Source organism: Sceloporus undulatus, chromosome 1 (assembly GCF_019175285.1).
Source record: "Sceloporus undulatus isolate JIND9_A2432 ecotype Alabama chromosome 1, SceUnd_v1.1, whole genome shotgun sequence".
In the NCBI taxonomy this organism is placed as follows: domain Eukaryota; kingdom Metazoa; phylum Chordata; class Lepidosauria; order Squamata; family Phrynosomatidae; genus Sceloporus; species Sceloporus undulatus.
Window position 1 is genome coordinate 43,356,775 of NC_056522.1, and position 21,941 is coordinate 43,378,715.

At 41.5% G+C, this 21,941-nt stretch overlaps 1 protein-coding gene across 2 annotated transcripts in view; it reads left to right on the top strand.

Moving 5' to 3' along the window:
• The first annotated feature begins 306 nt into the window (after positions 1-306).
• The window catches only part of CAPN2 (calpain 2), a 60,532-nt gene continuing 38,897 nt past the window's right edge, over positions 307-21,941 (top strand). For both annotated transcript variants that reach the window (XM_042445623.1, XM_042445624.1), the window contains exons 1-4: positions 307-578; positions 7,371-7,440; positions 16,828-16,946; positions 19,457-19,590. In XM_042445623.1, coding sequence (XP_042301557.1) covers positions 342-578; positions 7,371-7,440; positions 16,828-16,946; positions 19,457-19,590 — 560 coding nt within the window. In that variant the 5' untranslated portion in view covers positions 307-341. The remainder of the gene's footprint in view (positions 579-7,370; positions 7,441-16,827; positions 16,947-19,456; positions 19,591-21,941) is intronic.

Here is a 21,941-nt window from a genome sequence, read left to right on the forward strand (position 1 = left end):
CCCAACAGGAGATGGTTAGTAACATCTCGCCTGATGAAGAAGCCCATGGAGCTTCGAAGGCTTGCAACCAGTATATTGTGCATTTCGGCCTAGGTCCTGAGAAAGGAAGGCCCTGGTCAGCTGGATCTTCCAGGGGAAATGGAAGATACTACAAAACAAAAGCTACAAAGAGTCCTATAAATGAGTCCTGCTCAACATGGAGGGCCCTTTGGACTCCCTCCTGGGCAGAAGGCGGGAATGGAGGGCGCGGGTGACTCCCCTCCCCGCCCAGCTGGAGCTGACCATGATCCCAGGCCCAGGGCCTCCCTCCGGGTGCTCCAGGCGGGAGAGAACGAGGGAGCATGTCGGGCCTGGCAGCCAAAGTGGCCAAGGAGCGGGCGGCGGCGCAGGGGCTGGGCTCCAAGCAGAAGGCGCTGCGGCACTCGGGCCAGGACTTCCAGGCGCTGCGGGAGCGCTGTCTGGAGGCAGGCAGCCTCTTCCAGGACCCGGCCTTCCCCGCCGCCGCCGCCTCCCTGGGCTTCAAGGAACTGGGGCCAGGCTCCGCCAAGACCCAGGGCATCCTCTGGAAGAGGCCCACGGTAAGAGCGCCGAGGGCGCACGCCCCACGGAGGCAGGAATGCCCTGGCTCAATGCTAGGGAATTCTGGGAATTCTAGTTTTGTGAGATATTTAGCCTTCTCTGTCAGAGGGCTCTGGTGCTACAATTCCCAGAATTCCCTAGCACTGAGCCGGGGCAGTTAAAGTGGTCTCAAACTGGATCATTGCTACTATGCGCTTTGGACTCATGAGATTTGTAGTTGTGTGAGGTATTTAGCCTCCCTTGTCCCAGAGCTCTGGTGCCACTCCACCAAACTACAGGTTAAAGTGCTATTAACAGGGTATTAAAGTGGTATTAGCAGGGTATTGTTGTTGCTGTGTGCCTTCAAGACATTGGGACCTATGGCGAACCTTGGCAAGTTTCTTCAGAAGGGGGTTGCCATTGCCTTCCTTTGAGGCTGAGAGAGTGTGACATCATGCCCAAAGTCACCCAGTGGGTTTTATGGCTGAGCTGGGAATTGAACCCTGGTCTCCATAAATGTAGTCCCACACTGAATAGCGGTGCTGAACCGTGGTTCAGTCTCGTTGTGTTAGTTCTGGCCCATGACAGTGGAAAAAGCAAAAAGGGAAATGGAGGAGCATGAAAAATCTCACCAGGCCTATTGAACGTTGTTGTTGTTGTTGTGTGCCTTCAAGTCATTCCTGATTTACGGTGACTCTAAGGGAAACTTATGGGTGGGGGGGTCAGGTTTCTGCAGAGGGGGTTGCCATTGCCATCCTCTGAGGCTGAGAGAGTGTGACTTGCCCAAAGCCACCCACTGGTTAGTCATGGCTGGGCGGGGATTCAAACCCTGGTCCCCACAATCACAGTCCAGCACTCAAACCACTCTTGTCTGTTGGGCACCTGCTATTTCGTTATCGTTTATTTCTGTGCCTATTGGTAGCCAAGTTCTCTCAGTGTTGTGTAGCTTTTTAAAAATCTGAACTGTGTTTAGGAGGCACAGCAGGGCAGAAATGAAGCCGGAAGCATGTCCCCTTCTGTACCGGTCCAGAACTTGGAAATGTTACTTTATTATTATTATTACTTCTCAAATCCCTAGCCAGCATCTTATTTCCCAGCACTGTACTGGCTTCTTCCAGATATGTTGGACTACAAGCTCCATCATCCCCTGGGATGGAGAAACATACTCTGTGCTTATTAGGCAGTGGCTTCTACAAGATGTTTTGGAACCAGGATATCTTATCAAGAACGGAAGATGTTTTTCTGGCTTGACCGCTTTCAGGAGAAAACACTGCAAAATATTCACATTGGTCTTTACAGGAAAAGTTCAGGTGCCTAAAAGAGGAGAAGTCAATGGGTAAAGTATCCCATCTGCCCACACAGTCTAGACATAACAAGCCCATCTTACAGATTGAAAATCTGATAATGAGGTAACTACACACAAGTATCTCTTGTTATGTGTGCAACACAGCCTTTTCCAGAGCAACCAGAGAAAAATCAAATTCAGAATTGCTCCTAGGAACAGGAGTATGGATTTGATTTTCCTGTAGTTGCTCTGGAAAAGGCTGTGTGACCCATCGCACATTTCTGGCAGAAAACATACGACATACTTGCCATGGAGATGCAACAGAAAACAGTTTCCCCTTTCTATGGTAAGAACATTTTTATTGCCATTCCTCTAGAATGATATAGTACTTGCAGCGAGGAGCAGACGGTGTAATATGACTATTCCCAGTCTAGCCTATAAAATTCCTGTTGTTATTAATCTGAGTTTACTGATGAGGGAGAAAAGGTTCCAAATAGGTGAACTGTACTTTACTACTATAAAGTTATTGCACTGTGGCTTGCTTATTCCTTGAAGATGCATAGAATTGAGCTGTGCGCTGTATGCCTGAAAACTCTTGCACTTTTCTGAATACCATACACATGTGCTTTGTTTATTTCTTGGGAAAATGTCCAGACTGGTAAGTGTTATACCTGGTCCCATAATAGTTAGAATCTAAATAAAATGGCTGGGCAAAGGGTTGCTCACTGAGGGAAGATGGTTTGGGTAGCACCTCTCTTTGGTGAGTGTGCCGTACTCTAGTTGACTTCTCTTTCTGTAGTAAACTTGCATAGTTTGTGTCTATTCAACCAGCAAGTGGAGGCAATCCTGTATACCTGCCTCATGTTCCACACCTTTCCACTCCATTTTGAAATAGTCTTGTTTTGTATTTTCAGGCGAAGCATTAGGTTATATGCCTGTTTCCCGTTTTTCACTTCCTCTTGCTTCCTTCTTACATTAGGCTAGGAACAAGGCTCTTGAAATGATACCAGACTCCAATTCCCATCAGCCCTGCCCAGCTTAGTAAATGCTCAGGAACAATGGGAGTTCTAGTCCAACAGTATCTAAAGCACCAGAGGTTCCACTGCTGTAATTGTATATGATTATTTGTTAAAAGTATTATTGATTGCTCTTCTGTCCACCAGGGCTTCCTTCGCATACTGGCATCCATGCTCTTCTTGAGATGCTCTGCTTGGTAAACTTCTTCCACATCCATTTCATGTCTATGCTTTGCCAAACATAAATAAATAAAAATGCAGCTATTTATGTGCTTGAAACTTTTATATACAAAGCAAGAGAGCTTATTTCCTGTGTGATACAGTTGTCTTGAGAAAAAAATGGAATTACTTGACTCAGTATTCTCAGTAACTTCTAAACAGAATCAGGGACACATGGAGGGGCTTTGGGTACTACTGCCCCCAGAATCCCCTGGCACAGTGATGCTTGGAGTTGCCATCCAAAATAATAATAATATTTCCATGCTCTGAGGAAAGTGTATACGGTAGATTCTTGAGAGCAGAAGTCAGCCAAGCTGCCAGAACTGCATCAATACACTCTTTGAAGATGGAGAGTCAGTTGAGAAAAGTGGAGACTACTGTCTATTCAAGGAACTGGACTCAGACAGTTAGTACTGTACAAAGTTTATTTTGCTTCATGCCTTGCGTAAGGGCAGAGTGTTCACATTTCTGATGAGTATATTCTGAAAAAACCTGCCAGATTTTCCTAGCAGTTCAGAAAACTCACTGAAAAAAAGGCACCACCTTTTGTCAGACCAAAAATGAGGAATAAAGCCATGTAGGTCACAGTCAGTTAAGGTCATTTTAACTAAATAGGGTCGCGTATCAGTGGGCTTCAGTTACTCAGGATTTGAAGAGGGGAAACATAGCTTTCTTGGTGATGCTGGCAGTTGTAGTCCAGAGAGTAATTTAGCCTATGTCTTGAAAAATAAGAGGGAGAAGATTTCCCCCATACACATTAAATAAGGACTGGGTGTGCTTAGTGACCATGGAGTGCTGGCTGAGTGCAAGGTGGGAGAATGAATCATAGAATCATAGAATTGGAAGAGACTACAAGGGCCATCCAGTCCAACCCTCTGCCATGCAGGAACTCACAATCAAAGCATCCCTGACAGATGGCCATCCAACGAAGGAGACTCCACTACACTCCAAGGGAGTGTGTTCCACTGTAGAACAGCTCTTGCTGTCAAGAAATTCCTCCTAATGTTGAGGTGGAATCTCTTTTCCTGTAGCTTGCGTCTGTTGTTCCATGTTCTAGTCTCTGGAGTAGCAGAAAACAAGCTTGCTCCTTCCTCAATGTGACACCCTTTCAAATATTTAAACAGGGCTATCATATCACCTCTTAACTGTCCCTTTTCCAGGCTAAGCATACCCAGCTCCTTAAGTTTTTCCTCATAAGGCATGGTTTCCAGACCCTTCACCATTTTGGTGGGCCTCTTTGGACACACTCCAGTTTCTCAACATCCTTTTTGAATTGTGGTGCCCAGAACTGGACACAGTATTCCAGGTGGGACCTGACCAAAGCAGAATAGAGTGGCACTATTAATTCCCTTGATTTAGGACACTGTTGATGCAGCCTAAAATAGCATTGGCCTTTTTAGCTGCCACATCACGCTGTTGATTCATGTTCAACTTGTGGTCTACTAGGACTCCTAAATCCCTTTCACACATAGACTCCCTAAGCCAGGTGTCCCCCATCCTATATCTATGTATTTCATTTTTTCTACTTAAGTGCAATATCTTATATTTCTCCCTGTTGAAGTTCATTTTGTTAGCTTTGGCCCAGCTTTCTAATCTATTCACATCATTTTAGATTTTGATCCTGAATATCTTCAAAGAGGGCACAGAGCAGAAAGACACTACATTGTAAACTTCTGTTGCAGGACCAGCTCATCAATTGTAATGGCCACAAAGGGAGAAAGAAACCTGGGAAAGCAAGAAGCATATTTTCTTCTTTTTTTAAATCCTCCTGCCTCTTGATTCCCATAACAATTGCACACAAATGTCCAGCTGAACCAAAAAAGCTTTCAAAAAAGATAATTACAAATTCTGGAAAAGAAAAAGGGGGCTGGACAAATTGTGCTAGCACTTGCTCTCCCTACCCTTCCGCTGGCATCGTGACCTCTAAAATCTTGAAATACACCCTTACAACGATGTGTATAACAAATAGCCTGGTGTAGTGGTTTGATTAAGGCACTGGGAAACTAAGGTTTCAATCCCAGCTCAGTCATGTAAACCCACTGGGTGACCTTGGGCAAGTCACACTCCCTCGGCCTCAGAGGATGGCAATGGCAACCCCCCATGGAGAAACTGCCAAGAAAACCGCATGATACCTGTGCGTTGCCATAAGTCAGAAATGACTAGAAGGCACACTACAACAACAACCATAATAACTATTTAGAGTTTGGTGTAAGGTTTGAACTCGTTTTTCCAGATCTTGCTTTTTTAGCAACTGCTTATCTGTCTTTACAGTACAGTACCTTGTTCTATTCTAAAACATTGATTAGTATTAACAAGTGGATCCTGTAACAAATATTGCCCTTCAAAGTGATTCTAGATTCCTTTCCATTCCTTCTTCTGCTAGGTATTGTTTTCTAACTGTCAGGTAACATTTTGTGCCCACTAAGTGCACTCTGATCCCATTGGATTGCTTTGGAGAGTCCTACCCATCCCCCAGTTGTTTTTCCCTGCAAAGACTTTTGTATGTCTGTGGCTTTGCTGTTTCTCCAAGCCTTCCAATACCTCCCATTTATGTATGGGTGGTACCGCTTTGGCTACATAAGAGATGAGACTGAAAATAAGCGGGAATGATGTTTCTTTCCATGCCATGAAGAACTGTTCAGTCTAATGATGGCACAAGAGCAGGCAAGAGGTTTTTTCCCCTGATCAGTTTCTTTGATCGGCAGCAGATCAGTGTTTCTATTATGTACAATTCTTAAAAGATCTTACATATGTCAGTTCATTTGTATATGATGTTTTGACTTGATTGTGTCCTCTCTTTTTGTTGATTCACTAAAAGTGGAGAATAATAAAAGAATACCAGTAATTAAAGCTACCATCTCTGGGCAACATAAGCTGAAACATTTAAGGGGCAATTTTAACTAATCTTCCAAAATGTGCTGAACATGAAACAGTAAAAGACTTCCATTGGGGGAAGTTTTTTTTTATTATGGGCACACTAACCACAAATAATAATATAATAATAACTTATTTATTTATAGCCTGCCCAGTCACAAGGAATCCGGGCAGGTTACAACAGTAAGCAAATAAGATCTGAAGAAAAAACATTGAAGACCAATGTAGAAGATATTTGAGTACGTAACAGAAAAAGACAGACACCCATTTGGTAATAGCATTCTTCACTGCTTCACAGTGGAAAGGAACTTCAGAAGTATGTGAAATTAAAGGCTTTCACGGCCGGCATCCATAATTTTTGTAGGGTTTGGGTTGTGTTCTGGAAGAATTGATCCATTGTCTGCTGGGAAAACCCCTGACTCTGGGAGAGGTTCATTTGCATGTGCTGAGTCTTGATTTTGGCATTTTTCAGGACTGGTAGACCAAAAAACTCACAAAAAACTTCAGAAGTAGTTGACCTTTATAAACTACTGAACAGAAACTTGTGTTGTATAACAGGTGTTATCACACCACATTAATTGTCTTATCTATTGTCATTATGTTTATGTTATCACAAACAATTTTAATTGCCAATATTAAATAATATATTTGTCACTGTCAGCATGGTATGGCGTTTTGAGTGTTGGACTAGGACACTGGGAGAATAAGGTTCAAATCCCTGCTCTGCCATGGAAATCCACTAAGTGACCTTGGGCAAGTCACATTCTCAGCATCTGAGGAAAGCAAGGGCAAAGCAAACCTATCACAGGGTTTTCTTGGCAGAATTTGAGGTTCGCTTTAAGGCTGCTATAAGTCCAAATTGACTTGAAGGCACACAACAGCAACACTGTCAAAACGTTCTGTGTCTAATTCTATTCTCATTCCACAGTCAACTTTCCACCGCACAAGATGTATACAATACTCTGTGTGTACTAGAACCTTTAAAATTATTCACCATGCATGCAAGAAGGTGGTTTGTAGTCCACAAAAGTTCATGCTGTTAGTCTTAAAAGCACCACACAATTTGGATTTAGTTGGGACTCTATAAAAAGGGAACAGAGGATAGTAATTCCAAATAAAAGTATAGAAGCAACTAAGATTGCTGTCTGACTCAGCATGAGATAGGATCAGGCAATTCCCTTTTAAATCTACAGCCTTGAACATGGGTGGTCTTAAGTCACCTCAATTTTGGTGAGATTTAATCAGACTCAGCCTAGCTGTGTGCAGAATTGTAGGCATTATATTTCATGAAGGCAGACAAGACACCAACTATCCATAGAGTGGCATGTACTGATACCAATGTTAGCATCAGGGATTAGTCTGGACTGTATCTATCTTTAAATAAAATATGTTATATCTCTTATTTCATTCCTTACCAGGAGTTATGTTCCAATCCTCAGTTTATTGTTGGGGGAGCCACTCGGACTGATATCTGCCAAGGAGCTTTAGGTAAGATGGTACTGTGTGTCACACCATTTTGTGGAGGCCCTCTTACTGTGAAATCTGTATTGTGTAAATATTGTTCTTCCTCTAAGCAATGTTCTCTTCTTCTATGATATATATATATATATATATATACACACACACACACACACACACACACACACACACTCCAAATTGTTCACTACCTTTCATGGAGTATTATTTGTGCTATTGTTGTTGACATTAATTGTGGTTTAGAGAGCTGATAATGCACACAGAGGATCTGTCTGTAAGCTTGAATTGTTTGTGAGCAATCCCTTTTGTTCTGAAGGATGCTGAGCATTAAGTTGCTATAGAAAGTGCTTTCTGTTTTTTCAGCTTATTATCTGGAAAGATTTTTAATGTGTAGGTTGCAACTTCAATTGCTGTTTGGTTTAGTAAATTTAATATTCAGTGCCTTTCCATCCCTGCATCTGCTGGAATAGGATCCCTTAATAATTTTAATATGATAATAATTTCTTCTTTTCGGCTGCTGTTGATAAACTTGGGCGTGTTACAGACCACCCCTTTGAGGTGGCCTGTAGGCACTGCTTTCCACAACGGCAGCCGCTGAGGCCCCGATCCGCCGCTTTCCAGGCTGCAGGGAAGCGGCAAAAGGCCCCTTCCCCGCAACCTGGAAAGGGGTGTCCTTGGGGCTTCAAGCCCCAAGGACACTCCATGGCGGCGGGGAGGAGGAGAAAGGGGCCGCTTGGCCCCTTTCTCCCTTGCGTCACTGGGCGTAGCCGTCTGAAGGCTACGCCCAGCAACGCAAAGCAGGAAGGAGCTCCGAAATGGAGCTCCTTCCGGGGTCGCGCAAAGGGCGCCATACGCGCTGTGGCGCGGCCCCAATATGTCACAACTGTGCGGCCTCGTTTGAAGGTGGCACGGTTGTGACATATTGATGGCGGCAGCCATGTGGAACGGCCGCCGCCATTTTGTGCGTGCGGAGCGCGTACTAGGGTTAGGGGGTGCGGCCCCTTCCTAACCCTAGTACGCGCTCCGTGCGTACTATATGGCCCGTTTGTAACGGGCCATAGTGACTTTTCTTGCAGTAAAATCCTATGTATGTTTGTTCAAAGTAAGTCCCATTGTGTTGAGCAGTGCTTACAGCCTAGAAAGTGTGTTTTTAGTAACATTAGAGTTTAATGCTAATATTGGACCCCTTATAATGGACTGATTGTCTTTTATTAGTATGGTTGCTAGTATAGCCTAAAAATACAGGAGTGTTAGGAAATCCCTGGCCATCAAATAAGTCTGGCCTATAATAACCTCACCCTTTTCCCCTTGATAATTGTGCCACTTCCTTGGAAAACTCTTACAAAATAGGTAGATATCACCCTCTTTTTGTAAGTTTTTAACATCACCTAAATGTATTTGATTGTGTAAGTGTTGTAAATTAAACAGCTGTGGGTTTTAGTTTTCTAAGTACAAAATACCAAATCAAATTAATCAGGACAAAACAAGTGAAGCAGCACTTCCAATGTATTAGTTACCAGTCTTGCAAGAAGGGGTGTCCTGGGCACGTAGGCCAAACTTGACACAGTCAGTTTTTAACAGGACACAAGAGTAACCATGTGCATCTTGCCCTTAGTTCTATTGGATATAAGGTTGGGTATAGATGTTTCAATAAGTAAAACTAAATTTATTTATTTATTTATTGGATTTATATCCCACCTTTCTCCCCAAATGGTATTCAAAACGAAAATGAAATGAATGAAAATATTTCTTTAGCACTGTTGTTTCCTAGCAACTGTTATTCTCAAGCATACTGGAAGTAACATAATACCATCAGGATTGGTAGCCATTATGAGCCTTATTTTCCATGCATTTGTTCAGTCTTCTTTTAAAGCTACCCAAGCTATGACTAAACTCAAAACTGTCTTAAGCCCAAAACAGATGGGCATGAACTCTTAGTTTCTCTGGATATGACTACTGTTTGCCATACTGTAGGGAGATTTGTGATGTGGGCAGTTTTAAAGATGATAAATACATGGAGAGGGATAAAAACTCCCCTAAAAATCTAGCCACTTTATGTCAGGGGCCTTAACCCAGTGATAGGAGCACCTGCGGTACATCCAAATGTACCCAGGTTCAGTAGCTTTACCAGAACCAAGTAAGGTAAAGAATGCTACCTGAAACCTTGCAGAGCTCCTACAAATCAGTATCACCAATACAGAGCTGGATGGAACAGAGTTCTGGTTCTGTATGAGGCATATAGAGGACTTTCTAGGACCTTTTTAGCCTAGACCCTAATATGGTTGTGAATGATTTTATGCTTCTGAAACCCTTTGGGAACTGCATGAATTGCTAAGAATGTCTCCTTCAAAAGCAGTGGAAATCTACTTCTGGTTTATGGAAGCAGGCATTTTAAATGTTAAGCCACACAAGGGGCCCACCAAACTTTTTAAAAGGTGATGTGCTGCTCCTAGAGGCTCCTAGAAGAGGCAATTCATCTTTTAGAAGTGTAGAAAGGCAGTCCAAGAAGCCTGCAGGGGACATGGAGACCCTGGGGTCACATTTTACTCCCCACCCCCACTCCTAATCCAGAAGTACACAAAATTACCTATCAGGCTAAAAAGATTGCCTTTGTCAAGAGCATGATTTTGCTTTTGTTACATCATGTGTAAAACACGCCTACAGATGGTGGGTAATATCTGATGTCAGATGGTAAAGATCATCTCTGATTTTATATCAAGAATTGTACCTTGTATCAACAATTGTATTTTACTCTATTGTCTTACTTATTTAGTCTATTTATTCTAATTTTATTTTATTTTACTTTACTTTATTTATTTTATTTTATTTTATTTTATTTTATACTGGCCAGTGACCGAAATAAAGATGATGATGGTGAGCATGATTTTGCATTCACAAAACAAAGTTGTAACAACTCTCCAAGCTCATGAATCTGCTTTACTAGAAAGCATCTTAAGTTTTAAGAGCCCTAAGGAAGAATATTTGACACTTCCTTCAGTTTCCTCATTGCTGCTTGAATATCTACTAGAAAAGTTCAGTTACGAAATTCTCAGGCACTTGCTTTTTCTGGTATGATTCATTGGTGAAGATATGACAACAATAGTCATGGCAAGTGAGCAGTTGTATGCACCAATTGCACAAGAGTGTAATAACTCATTTGGTTTTTCAATGCACTTTTAAAACTTAAAATCAGATACATTATTTTACAAGAGGTTAGATAAAGATGGCATCAGCCATTTGATCAAATCATAAAAAGCTTAAGCAAGCAATCAGAATGGGCTATCACATGAACCCACAACCCATACACATGCACATTTTAAAAGAATAATGATTTTTTTCCACCTTACATGATAACAGTTTTCTGTCTTGGCCATAGAGTAGTCAGCCCTAATGGCACAGCTAGGAACAGCACCATTATTGCCAGCCCTCCAGCTTTTTTTCTAGGCAGAGGATAAAGTTCTAGCAATCCCAAAACAGCTGCAGTGGCAAAGTATTCCGCCCATGTTTCTCTGTAGTTCTCCTAGTCTGTATGTCATAATGATAATGTTTTGGTATTCCATTGGTATAGCAGAACATCTGCTGCCCTAACCCTACGTATGGCCACTCAGCAAGCAGGTCTTGAATATAATATTGTTCTGTAAGCCGTCTATTGAAATAAATGTTCTTTACTTATTCAGATTTATTTTTCTTGTAAGATCTTATGATATTAGTGAGATGTAAATATTTTAAAAAAATAAACAGAACTAATTTTTTTCTTTGGATCATATCCATTGATAGTTCAGGGAAGAAAGAGTAAGAACATTCGGATCCATAAAATTGATATTAAATTGTTTGAAAGATGTATGCTTTGGGGATTTGTCATTAATCAGATCTATTTAAATCAGGGGTGGATAGGTTGTAGCCTTCCAGATATGGTTGTACTGCAGTTCCCATCTTCCCTTATCATTAGACTTTGTGGGTGGGCTGGTGAGAGTTGCAGTCCAACATCTCAAGGACCACAGGTTGACACTCTTGATTTAAACTACATACATTTAAAAACAATCCTTGTTGATATGTGGAAATTCACTGATGCCCTTCTGTTCCAGCAGAGTTTTCCACATTTATGGTTTTGCCAGTTGTGAGTCAGGGAAGCTCTGAAGACTGACTCTGTCTTCAAGAATGAAATGCTTTGCCACTAACCAGTGCTGCAGGATGTGAGACAGTGTACACTCTGTCATGTACTGGTTGGTTCATGACATGCACAAACACAAATATGTTGAATTTTTTAAAATGAAAAGTAAAATAAGCTCAGTATTTTAAGATTCAATAAACATGACTCTTGTCAAGGTCAGAATTCTGACCAAAGTTACATACAAATAAATCTCACTAGCACATCAAAAAGTTTCAAGATGTCTTGCTGTAAAAATACTAGACAGGTCTAGAAAATCTGAGCAGTGGTTTACAGAGGAATGCAGTGTTTGTCCTTCTTTGCAAAATGTCTTGGAAGTAGGGTTGCCATGATTCTCTACTAAAAACCGGAGAGAAAATGTAAGACAAAATTTAGCCCAAAATATAGGACAATTGTAGAATAAAATTTAGCCCAAAATGTAGGACATTTAAGGTCCTCCATTTTTTAAATGTCCTACATTTTGGGCTAAATTTTATCCTACAATTGTCCTATACTTTGGTCTAAATTTTGTCCTACATTTTGTCCCTTTTTTTAGTAGAGAATTATGGCAACCCTACTTGGAAGGGCAAGTTAGATCAGTCAACTTCCAGTCTTTGCCATTATCATTGAGCAGCAACTCAACAAAGGAATAGTGGGCCCAGTTCAACTGTTGCCTGTATGCCCAAGCTTGGCCAAATATACAGTGGCTGCACTGGTACAATGACCATTACACCTTTAGTAACTGCTTACGAGTCGCTAAGTATATACTAAAGTTCCTTCCACCTTCCTCAGTGATGAGTGTTAGTGGGACACTGGAAATAATGGCTGACATTCTGTTCATGAATTTACCTGTTCTGATTCATGCCATCACAGTTCACTTTTATGGTTGTTGAGCATGTCACAGTTCACTTTTATGGTTGTTGAGCATGTCAGAGGTCTCTTCCAACTACAATAACCAAAGGTTTCCCCAAACCTTTGAAGCAGTGCAGCCCCCCAGTGAAACCATTTCCATGTTACTGGAGAATGGATGGTTGAGGGAACAGAGGCCCAGCTTTTCCAGTAGCTCTTTAGGTGCTGGTTGCAGCACATCCAACTACTGGAAAAGAGCTGGGCATCTCTCCACTCTCCAGCAACACAGACTAGGTCTTGTTGAGTTATGGGTTGTACTGCTTAACAGGTTGGTTTTGTGGGACTAGTATTGGGAAATGTTGCTACCATGTAGTCAGCTTATTGATCTGTTGTTCCTCCAACCTTTTCCAGTCTGCCTTGAACTGAGTCAAAGAATGGTAGGGGGGCAAACAGACAATAGTAATCAAATAATAAGTGGATGTAATAATCCAATTACTAATGTTGTAGCTAAGTAAAATCAGATGTTAAGTCTGGTGATAATACCCTGAAGTTTGGTAGAAATACCAGCTTTTGTTAAACCATCTCTAGCCCTTCCATTCTTTCTACTAGGCAAAGCTTTCAGTGCATGTGTGCCAAAATCATTTAATTCTGAGTCCTCACAGGCCCATGTCTCTTGAAGCAATAATATATCAAATTTGGCAATATAATTAATAAAGGAAGGTTCTGAACATTTGGTCCAGCCAACCAGCAATATTCCAATAAAGAAAAGTAAGCTGGAAGTTTTGCTGGGACAAATGTCAATCAATTGTTTGGGAAACATCTCTAAATGTGGGATTTCCCAGGCTTTAGTTTTCATTAAGTGCAGTTATTGTTCCCATTCCACTAAGCTGGCATCATTTCACAGCACCTTCAGGTTGCACATGTGCGGAAATCATAAGCTTGCCTTCCTGCTGTGGTTGAACCAAGGAGGTTTGTACTGGGACCGATGAGTGTGTAGTAACCAGAGAGGAGGTTGGTTGCCCTTTGGTTAAGGGAAGTAAAGAATCCTGGGAATGCTGTTTTAATCCTTGCAATTTCAGTTGTCTCCACAGCTACTTCAAGTTACGCTTGGCCTTCGGCAGACATTGTAAATCCTGGCCTTGATGCCACCTAGCATTTGCAGGAAAATCTACAGATTACTGTAAACACCATATTAGAAAGAGCAAAAGAAGCTGCACTTGAGAGCAAACTAGAGATTGTTTTTTAAAAAGAAAATCAATAGATGCAATGGATAAAAGCTCAGCTGCTTCGATCAGTATGTGCATTAGACTGTTCCACTTCAAAGCCCACAGTAGGATACAGGGGGAAATGAATGTATATATTCTTAACAGCAGTGGTCTTATCAATTCCCTTCTCCCCCTACCCAGCGCCACTTAAAAATATTACAGCTACAAACAAGATCGGTGAGTAAAATGACAGAGACTCACAGCATGGCAACACAGTGTAATTTTAAAAAAAGCATACGTGACTTTTTTATTATGCAAATCAGCCATCAAAATTTAGAGGGAGAACACCAGATTATATTAAAGGTCATTGCTGTGATACCATGGCAACAGCCTTTGAAAAAATATATATAAATATTGAATATACTTCCTTTGTGTCATAACCATTGTTTCCTTTCCTTGGCTACAATGACTCACCAATGAGATTTATAGGAATATTTCACTAACCATGTATCAATGAAATATACACATTGATATAACCATATTACAGTTTGGGTATGTGTGTATGATAAGCTACAAATGAGTGTGCATGATCTGTCCTGAAAAAGTAGTAGGTCACTTCCAGCTTGAGAAAAAGATGCTTCAGAATTAATACAGGAAACTTGGCCCTCCTACCTCTAGTGTATATTGTTTTGAGGTGGCTGAATGAAGGAGCCATTTGGATGGGCCAAATGATATTGTTATTTCAAGTACAAGTTCTTCAGAGAATGAATAAGTGGGAACAACATTAATTCCCTTTCCCGGTGTGGTTCCTCTATCCAAATTTGTGGAATTCCCTCCCGCAAGGGGCTTGGTTCTTTGCTCCCTTTTTGTTGACAGGCAAAGACCTTTTTATTTAGCCGTTAGTGAGACAAAGGGGTGTTTTTATCTTCTGATTAGGTTTTAAATGTGTTTTAAATTAATGTTCTGACAAGATGGTTTGTTTAATGGCTTTTTAAAATTGATTAATTAAAGTATTAATTTTATATTATTAGATTTTTAATAATACTTTATTTTAATCCATATTGTAAACCACCTTGTGTCCCATATATCAGGAGAAAGGCTGAATTCCAAAATAAAGAAATAAATAAAGAAATAAAGACCTCCATGTTTTCTGGCAGCATTGGGTGTTCTAAGGCAGATGAGCCAAACAATATGCTGATTTTTATTTTAATTTGGTGTGCCAAGTGAAATTAGGGATCTCCTGAGGGGCTTCCAGTCTTGGCCTACAGAAAAGAACTAGCATTAACATATTTCCAGTTCAATGGAATCATCTATTTTCTTGTTCCCATGATATCTCTGAGCATTTGGGCTAATTTTCCATCATTCCCTCCCAGAAAGACTGAATTACTATGCAGTAAGACAAGAGAAGCAGGAACAGTTCAAAGGAAAATGTGTGCCTGGACTCAGGAGTAAGCAGAAAAGCAGTCTAGTGAAGACGTCAGGCAATATTACAAGGGTGAGAGCTAGCCTGATGTAGTGGTTTGAATGTTGGACTATGACTCTGGAGAACAGGGTTCGAATCCCAGCTAGAACATAGAAACCCACTGGGTGGCCTTGGACAAGTCACACTCTCTCAGCTTCAGAAGATGGCAATGGCACACACACACACACACCCAAACAAATCGTGCTAAGAAAACCTCATGATAGGTTCACCTTAAGGTTGCCATAAGTCAGAAACTACTTGAAGGCATATAAAAAAAAGGATATAGCCATAGTGAGCTACAAACTGACAATTTTAGTATAATTCAACTATCCTACCTCTTTCTGAGGCATCAACAGTGTCCTGATCCTGAACAGGAATTGGTTCTTGTTTTCTTATGCTGAGCTGCACTATTTGAGTGTTGGACTAGGATCCTGAGAGACCAGAGTTCAATTCAGCATTTGTCCATGGAAACTCACTGGGTGATCTTGGGAGGTCACATTCTCTCCACCTCAGAAAAAGGTACTGGCAGACTACCTCTGAACAAACACTGCCAAGAAAACACAGTGATAGGTTTGCATTAGGGTCACCATAAGTCAGAAATGACTCAAGGTCACATAACAATACATGTTTTCTGTATACCACAATCTGCAGCTCACCTTCTCTTTCATACTTGATCTCTAACAACATGCGACCTGTGTTAAGGTGCAAAAAATACTTTTTGTTGTACACAAAGAAAACATTGAATAGGTTAATCTATAGTTTCTATTAAAAGAAAGGAAAAGAAAATTACAGTGAAGTAGCATTGTTTGCAGCCATGAAATATGGCTTGGCATATTATTACATTATTTGTCTCTGGCCTCAGCCAGTTCAAATCACTGCATACATGCCCTGGAGCACAAACAACATTCCACTCCCGGCATGAAGTACAATTTGCACGAAAGTTGACAGCATAGCAAATAACTCCTCTTGTCTAAGCAGCTGGGCACAGGAAAGTAAACTCAAGTGTCTCAATCCAGTGATTTTTGTCTCTGAGTGTGGAGTGCATGCTGTATTCAGGAGTAGAATTATTTAATTGAATCACATGGGACCAGAAGGATACTAAGATTTTGCTGGATATACCACTAGAGCAGGTGACTTCAGGATGCTGTGGCAATGTTGGTGTGTGTGTGGTGATGCAGGTTATATGTTGTAAGCATTTCCCATCACTGCAGTTTCATTGGCTCCCTCTGTGTGTGAATGGCTCTTGACTGGAACTCTGTCGGAAGGGAGGCAATACTCACTAAGCAGCCTTTTCAGCTGCTACTCTGCTGGTGTTTCGGTAGCATTATATCTCTTCCTGTGAAATGATAATATAGGATTACTCTGGCCTTTCAGTGTGTGCGCACATGTATATGTGCCTTCCAGTCACCTATAGACTTAAGCAAACCTCATGAGGTTCATAGCGTTTTCTTAGATAATAACTATTCAGAGGTGGTTTGCCATTGAAAGGCAGCCCCAGCACCTGATATTCCCTGGTGGCCTCCCAGCTACTAATCAACCCTAAGCCTGTGTAGCTTCCAAGACCACATAGGATTTGGTGTCTTCAGGATATTTAGGTTCCTAGTCTGGCCTGGACTTGTCTTAATGCTTCCTATAGGCATTGGTGAGTCTTAAAAGTGAACCATTTCCATCTGGTTATTTATTTACTAGTATGAAAGACTAATGGAGAAAGATTTTGTTTGTTCTTGTTTCAATAGGAGACTGCTGGCTTCTGGCTGCCATTGCTTCCCTCACACTAAATGAAGAAATTTTGGCTAGAGTTGTTCCCAGTGATCAAAGCTTCCAGGACAGATATGCAGGGATCTTCCATTTCCAGGTACTACAGACGCTTGCTTTCTCTCTTTTGCAGATGCAAACATTGTTAGAATGTGCAGAATAAGGCCCTCTCAAACAAATATCCTGCCTTTCTCCTTATGTAGAACCCAAGGTTGCCCTTATTGTTATTCCTGAAAATTTATACAATTATTGTTTATGATTAATAATTAGGTACTTACTGTTGAAAAAATCATTATGAGTAACTAGTTGTTTTAACTACCAGTAGTTCTGAGATCTTTAAAATAAGTACAAGGGCTTCTCTTTCTGGGACAAGAATTGCAAGCAAGCTGAGGTATTCATTTATATTCATAAAATCAGGGACGTAGCCAGGGGGGGGAGATCTTGGGGTCCGGACCCCCCCCCCTCCCCTTAGAAAAAGGAATGGGGTGGGCTGCGGCGCCGCCACACCCAAGCCCCATTATAATGGGGGCACTTAGTCTGGCCCCCCCCCCCTTCCTAAAATCCTGGCTACGGTTCCTGGTAAAATGTATAAACTCTATCTGAAGTGAAAAAATGCTGAAGGCAGTGATTGATTGATTGATTGATTGATTGGTGGCCTGTGATAATTTCCAAGCTGCACATTTGCCTGGAGGTACTATTCCTATGCCAAAGGTGACTTAGCAAGTTGAAAGGATCCTCTGTGGCCAAGTTCTGAAACTTCCTCTTTATCCACCTTCTTGTCACCTAAGAAGAAGAATGGATTTAATAGTTCCAAATCAAATCACTCAAAGCATGTGACCCAATGAAGCAGGGGACAAGAGAAGAGAAAAGTGGGACTGGTGCAGAGAGGTAGGTAAGAAGTGCCCACACTGAAGGAGTACTAAGGCGTTTGCTACAGCTCATTCAATATAATAATATAGAAATCATTTATTATCCTTTATTATTGATTTATTTCAAAATCAGAAAACAATTGGTGATATTAGAAGAAGGGAAGTGCAAAAGGCTGCAATCCCCCCCCCCCCCGCCATGCAGAAAGATTTGAACAACTTCCATACTGGGCCATAAAGGGGGGCACAATCCTTCAGTAATAAAAGCCCTGACATTCTGAAAGAAGCATGACAGCCTGAGGATTTTTGCTAAGCAAACACCCTTCACCATGTCAGGGATTTGAAGGGTTAAAACACAGCACAGAGGGAAATGCTTGATGTGTGTGTGTTTGGCCATGAGCATTCAGCAGAAGGACAAGGTTGATTAGCACAGCTGATGCTCATTGGCTCAAGGACACTTTAGTGTCTAGGTGCACGTAGCCATGGATGATGAAACCATGGCCCCATACAGACAGGCCGAAATAAAGCTGCTTCGGGTCACTTTGGAGGTATGCTGTTTACATGATGCATGCGTACTACGAGTCCGGAAGCTGCGCCAAAGGCACGATCCAGTCCCAAGGACTAAAGCACAGCTTTTGCGCAACTTCCACACTCTTAGTATGCATGCATCATATAAGAGGTATACCTCCAATGTGACCCGAAGCAGCTTTATTTTGGCCTGTCTGTATAGGGACCATGTGTCTGGATTGCACAGGGGACATTTGTCATGGTTACACACAGAAACTCACTGGGTTTGGGAGACCACATGGTCTGGAGTCTATATAAACCCAGGGGTTGCAAGTGATAGCTTGTGGGTTTGTAGTAGGAGTTGGTTTGGTATGGTTTGGAGTTTTGGAGATCTGTATTTGTATTATACCACTGCGAATAAAGAGCACTTCGGGAGACTTTGCTTCTCTGGTGGTTTATCAGTAGAAGTCTTGCATCGCTTTGCTGAGTGTCCCTGAAGGTTCCTGCATTGCTTCAGTTCCTGGAAGACATCCAGTTGCTGTTATCTCAATTGTTTTTGGAGCCACGGTTCTGCTTCTAAAATTGCTAGCTCTGCTACAAAGGTCTGATTTAACCCCAGGACTCGTTTGAGTTGCTGATAGTGGTTGTTGGACCCCAGCAGTTGCACTGACACACCACACATTCTGTTTGTTAGCCTTCCCCCGCATGTACACACACACCTCTGTTCCATTTTCCTGCTTCTTTTCTATTGTCTTGCAGCTTAGAACAAAAATCCAGCACAAAGCCAAATGATGCACTTCCTGAATCATATAATTCTTCTAAGGTCTGCTGCCTTATTGTATCTGGCAGAGGGACAGCCCCTAACATCATCCCCTAACAAACTATGATTGCCTAAAATAACTAATTCATTAAAATGTGGGAATATGACACTTGAAATCTATAAAAATGGCTATGTTGATGGAAATTCTAACAAAATGATAAATTAATGGATTAATTAACTATTGCTCTCATGGTCTTATCTAAACTGCTTTTTTTACCCTATGAGTAAGGTGGCATGCTTATGAGATGCAGAAAAAAATCTCTCTAAAAACCTAACTCAAGTACTCTTGAAATATAAAGTTACCCAAATTGCTTCAGAATTGGGCATTTCCAACTTTTTACTGTAGTTAAGAGTATATCTCCAATACAATTAATTTATTATAGATGGGATTGTTTTCTTTTTTTTTCCCCCTTTCAGTTTTGGCAATATGGCGAGTGGACAGATGTGGTTGTTGATGACAGGCTACCAACCAAAAATGGGGAACTTCTTTTTGTTCACTCAGCAGAGGGGACTGAGTTCTGGAGTGCTCTGTTGGAGAAGGCCTATGCCAAGTAAGTGGAGACATTAAAATTACTCTACTTAATACAATATAAAGTAGCTTTGTGGATTTATTTGTTAGTTTGGTTTGGTTTTGACATTGCCATCTTTGCTCCAAATTAAAACAAGAACTACTGAAGTAGTCAGAATAATAAAATGGTTTTATAATATAGATTATTATCTAGCTATAAACATAACAGCAGCCTATTGAGTGCCTCTCAACATTTTAACAAGGGAAGCTGACTGTGGGTGGTCAAAGTGGTGAAAATAGACAAGGAACATTGCAATGCAAAAAGCAATAATGCAGAAGAACCACAAACAGGACTTCTTGTTTGTTTAGCAGCTGTAGGAAAGCCTTTGAACAGTCTCAAAGGTGCTACAAGATCTTTCTACATAGGGATTAGGAATGTCAGTCTTCCCCTGCATGCTGCTTTCTTGATTAGAATTTCCCCTGAAACTATTTGTCCCACAAAGCAAAAGATACAGGTACCCGTATGGAACTATACATCATTATTTCATGGAGCAAATAGCTGTGGGGCATTGGAAACCACCATTCCCCGCCCCAGCACTGAAATCCCCTCCCCAGCCACATTCTCCCACCATCATCAAATTTTGGTTGTTAAGCAGTTATTGTACTTTACTATACATTTTCACAAGCAGGTTTTTCCTGTTGGCAGCATGTTGTTATTGATGGTGGTGGTAAGAGCTGTGAAATGGCAATGCAACCATGGGCTATGTGTTGCCATCCCAATATAAATGTTTGAAATAAAAAAGGAAATGCATCACAGAATCATCCTAAACCTTCCAATCCCACTCTCACTGGAGTGTGATTAGGCACTGCTCATGCTTTTCATTCAGCCCTACTGTCACTGACTGTAACTGTCAAATATGAGGCTTCTCTTTTTTAACATTTTTTTAAAAAAAATATTATAAGTAAACAACTATATACAAAATATACCTCAACAAAGCAAAATAAAACCATTTATCTCACAGCTTTGAATTGTGTTGCGGGTCTCCTTCTTGGGTTCTGTTCAGTGTACGTGGTCATTTTAAAGTACAGTGCTGTCTTTGTGTAAATCTAGTCCAGAATGCCCAACCAAAGGTTCAGATGAGATGGAGGTTGTCTTCTCTTGTTTCTGTTTTGGTTTATGAAGTCAATGAGTGGGAACCATTTGTCTATTAAAGGTCCTGATTTTGCTTGTCCTGCATAACTTGCCATTCTGTCAGACCGTTTATCAAGTAGCCACGGGTCCCATAGGTTTTCCCACCACATATCTAAAGATACCTCCCGTGTTTTCCAGCATCTGGCAATTTCTACACGGACTGCTGTAATGAGGAATTCTATGAGGTTTTTATGTTTCAAATTTGAGTTTGTGTCTACATATATTGATAACAAAAGCATTTCTGGATATAATTTTACTTCTTGGTTGGTAATCAGTGAAATTTGTTCAAGTACCAATTGCCAAAATGTGTTTATTTGGGGTAGTCTAGCCACAAATATGAGGTTTAGAAACCTCATATTTCAATGTTACAGTCAGTGGCAGTTAGGGGTGAATGAACAGCTGGGGTGATAGGAGTCATAGGCCCTTATCACACGAGGGGTTTTGCAGCTCAGATCCGGAGTCACTCCTGGTCCAACCATGCGAATTCACATTAAAACATGATGTATTATCACACGTGATTGCTTTCTATGGGGGGTCGTTTTGAGGCAGATCCACAGTCAATTCGAAGTGACTTCTCATTTTTGTGAATTCAGTAACAAGTGAATTCACAAAAATTGTTTCCAAGCTCACTTCGATTTCAATCCGAATTGGTCTGGTGTGGAATGCAACTTTGCTTCCGTCCTGGTACACACACACCCCCAAACCTCCAAGGTGGCAAATTTCCCATGATGCGGCGCTGCAATTTTGCTTTATTTATTTATTTATGGTTTTTATACCCCGCCCTTCAGCCCTAATGGCTATCAGAGCGGCTTACAATTATTATTTTTACTTAGACGGTTCCCTGCCTTCAGGCTTATTTGCTTCCGGTGTTTCTTCAGGAACCAAGGGCATGTCTGGATGTAGCTGACAATGGAGGGGGCGATCAGAGGCTGGAGGAGAGATGGGAGCAATAGAGGGGGCGATCTAGGGCTGGGGAGGGAGGCAGGAGCAATGGAAGGGGCGATCTGGGGCTGGGAGGAGAGATGGGAGCAATAGAGGGGGCGATCTGGGGCTGGAGGGAGAAGTGACAGGAACTCCAACTCCCAGAATTCTATAGCGTTGAGATGGGACTGGGTGCAATGGAGGGGGCGATCTGGGGCTGTGGAGATTGATGACAGGAGGGGCGTTCTGGGGCTAGGGGGAGAGGTGACAAGAACAATTCA